The sequence below is a fragment of the Geospiza fortis genome, unplaced genomic scaffold, assembly GCF_000277835.1.
Source record: "Geospiza fortis unplaced genomic scaffold, GeoFor_1.0 scaffold623, whole genome shotgun sequence".
Classification (NCBI taxonomy): Eukaryota; Metazoa; Chordata; class Aves; order Passeriformes; family Thraupidae; genus Geospiza; species Geospiza fortis.
Window position 1 is genome coordinate 150,286 of NW_005054667.1, and position 3,166 is coordinate 153,451.

A 3,166-nucleotide genomic window follows, 5' to 3' on the forward strand; every position below is an offset into this window, starting at 1 on the left:
GCAGCCATTCCTGAGGGGTGGGTAACTGTGCTGTGTGTTGCAGCCATGCAGAGCAGTGCCCTGAAGCTGTACCCCAGCTGTGAGCAGAAGGCCATGCTGCTGAAGCGCCAGGCGTTCGCCGTCTTCAGCGGCGAGATCGACCAGTACCACCTGTACCTGCCCCTGATCCAGGGTGAGCCTCCACCCCTGCCCTTCCCTGGGCTGCAGCACAAATCCCTGTGGCCACAGAAACCCCTGGATCCCTGCAAGTGTCCAAAGCCAGGTTGGGATGGGGTTTGGAGCAGCCTGGGGTAGATGAAGGCATCCCTGCCCCTGGACCTGGCTGATCTTTGATGTCCCTCCCAACCCAAAGCATTCCATGACAGAAATTCTGTAAGAAAGCAAAGTCACCTCTTTTCCACCAAATGCTTTGGGCTTTTTTTAATTTTCAATAAAATTTCTGAATCTCTGAGTTCCAACAGATAAATTACCTCAGCGAGGAAAGACAGGAATCTTGGTTTCAAGGCCTTTGTGTGGCATTCCCATTCTCTGAAAAATCCCTTCACTTGGGATTTTCCTCATGGGAAGCTGAGAAGCCTCAGAGAAAAAGGAAAACAATTCTTATCTCATTTGCTTCTCCTGTGTTGTGCTCATGTGGAATGTGTTTGGAGATTGTTTACCCACAGGTGATTGTTCCATTGGATTCTGCTGTGAGTTGTTTTCACTCTTTGGCCAATCGGGGCCAAGCTGTGTCGGGACTCTGGAGAGAGTCACGAGTTTTCATTATTATCTTTTTAGCCTTCTGCAAGTATCCTTTCTGTATTCTTTAGTACAGTTTAGTATAGCATTCTTTAATATAATATAGCATCATAAAATAATAAATTAGCCTTTGGAGACCATGGAGTCAGATTCATCATTCCTCCCTGCCACAGGGGTCCCTGCAAATACCTTTGGTCTGGAAATGAGATTATTTCATGGCAATCTTCCAGCCACTCGTGACCTGCTGTTGTTCTCCTTCAATGCCAGTTTTGATCACATTTTGTGCACCATAAACCCACTCAGGCTTTGTCTGAATTACAATTCAGTTAACACAATGCAAAGAACTCAGCCCAAAACTGATGATCAAGTAAAAATTGTGGTTTGCAACCTTCCACAAGGTGGAGAGGGCCCTTTCACAAGGAGTGACAGGACAAGGGAATGGCTGCCAGTGCCAGAGGGCAGGGCTGGATGGGATCTTGGCAATGAGGAATTGTTCCCTGGCAGGGTGGGCAGGGCTGGGATGGAATTCCATCCCTGGATCCCTGGCAGTGCCCAAGGCCAGGCTGGACACTGGGGACAGTGGGAGGTGTCCCTGCCATGGCAGGGGATGATCTTTAATGTCCCTTCCAACCCAAACCATTCCATGATTCCACACTTGAATTCCCAAACCAACACAAATTCAGCAAAATGCTGCTTTTATTTTGCTTTTCCCCCTTTTTATGCTTCCCCCAGAACGCCTGACTGAGAATCTCCGCGTGGGCCAGACTTCTCTGGTGGCTGCCCAGATGTTTCTCTTCTTCAGAGTTCTCCTGTTGAGGATTTCCCCTCAGCATCTCACCTCGTTGTGGCCAATCATGGTCACAGAACTGGTAAGAAAGAAGTTTTGAACATTTGAAAAAAAAAAAAATTACATTTGAAAAAAACATTTGAAAAAAAAATTACATTTGAAAAAAATCAGCCTGTAGTTTCTCCCACTTTAGCTTTTTCCTCTTCCCTGCTTGGAAATTTTTCCATAATTTAACATTAATCTGATAATTTGGAGGGGGGGGAGAGTTAAATTGTCATTAGGAAATTCCTTTTGGATTAATTTTGGTGTTGTTATTGGAATCTGTTGCCTGAATTAGTCATTTGTTACATGTCATAAAGGTTATTTTTCAATGTAAATCAGCACTTTTAGTTGGGATTGAGTTGTGTGAACATTTCAGATTCTCAATAATTATTTCTTTTAAGATCCAGACATTTCTACAGCTGGAGGAAGATTTAACTGAGGAAGAGGAACCAGCAAAGTAAGAGCTGCCATTTGAGAGACTTCTTTAAAATTAATTAATGTAATTAATTATCTGGGATAGGAAGGAGAGTTTGAGAGATTTCTTTAAAATTAATAAATTAATTCTCTGGGATAGGGAGGAGCCAACAGGACATTTTGCTATTGCATTTTTATTTTTCTATTACTGCTAAATCATAATTTAGATTTTTTTTTTAACATCTAAAATAGTGATATGCTTAAAAATATAAGTACTAATTATTAGTTGTGTACAAGAATAAATGCTAAGTTGGGAGTTGAATATTTTAACATGGTGCCATTTTTGGGCATATTTAGATTATTTTGCTCCTACAGAGCAAAAATAAAATAAAAATATTTGTAGAAAAGCCTCCTACAGAATAAAATAATTGTCCAAGAGCTCCTTTGTGTAAATGTGGGCATTCCTCTTGTGTTGACTGAAAAACATTGGGTGGATTGGAGTCTGAATGGGATTTTTTTTTTAATTGAAACACAGGAACAACAGCAAAATGAGCAAAGCCAAAGGCTCAGGGGCTGAGATCCAGCCCAAGGAGCTGTGCCTGTACCTGGCAGCCTGCAAATTCCTGGACACTGCACTTTCCTTCCCCCCTGACAGGATGCAGCTCTTCCAAATGTGAGTCCCTCTCCTCCTCCTGTTCCTTTAGCCTTTGAAAGAATTCTGTTTTCCTCAAGAGTTCGATTTGCCTTTCCTGAGTTCCTTTTAGGAGTGCTGATATTGAATGTACGGTGATAAATATGGTGATAAATGGGATCTGGGAGAAGAATTTGGTTGTGGGGTAGGAGGATTTCCCCATCCTCTTTAGGATTCCTGAACTTGGAAAACTGGGAGAGGAGAAAGGTGAAGATTGTTTTCCATCTGCACACACTTGGGAATGTTTTGAAGCTGGTTGTATTTAAATATTGGCAAATTAGTAATGTAATAATTCATTAATAGCAAAGAAGAACATTTATGAGGAATTTTTGTAGAAACAAGCAGTGCTGCACTAAAGTAGGCATGATCCAAACAAGGATTTTCACCTTTTTAAGGAATCAATCCATTTATTCCAGGTACAAATGGGCCTTTGTGCCAGAGGTGGACACAGAATCATCTCCTGTCACCTCCCACCTGGGGGAAAACCCCCAGGA

General features: G+C 42.3%; 1 protein-coding gene across 1 annotated transcript in view; it reads left to right on the forward strand.

The window, feature by feature from the left end:
- Positions 1-3,166, forward strand: part of DOP1B (DOP1 leucine zipper like protein B) — a 54,534-nt gene that overhangs the window by 47,913 nt on the left and 3,455 nt on the right. The window contains 6 exon segments of the mRNA XM_031065023.1: positions 44-172; positions 1,471-1,607; positions 1,969-2,024; positions 2,517-2,654; positions 3,089-3,162; positions 3,165-3,166. The exon segment at positions 3,165-3,166 is cut by the window's right edge and continues 51 nt beyond it. Of these exon segments, the coding sequence (XP_030920883.1) occupies positions 44-172; positions 1,471-1,607; positions 1,969-2,024; positions 2,517-2,654; positions 3,089-3,162; positions 3,165-3,166 (536 nt within the window).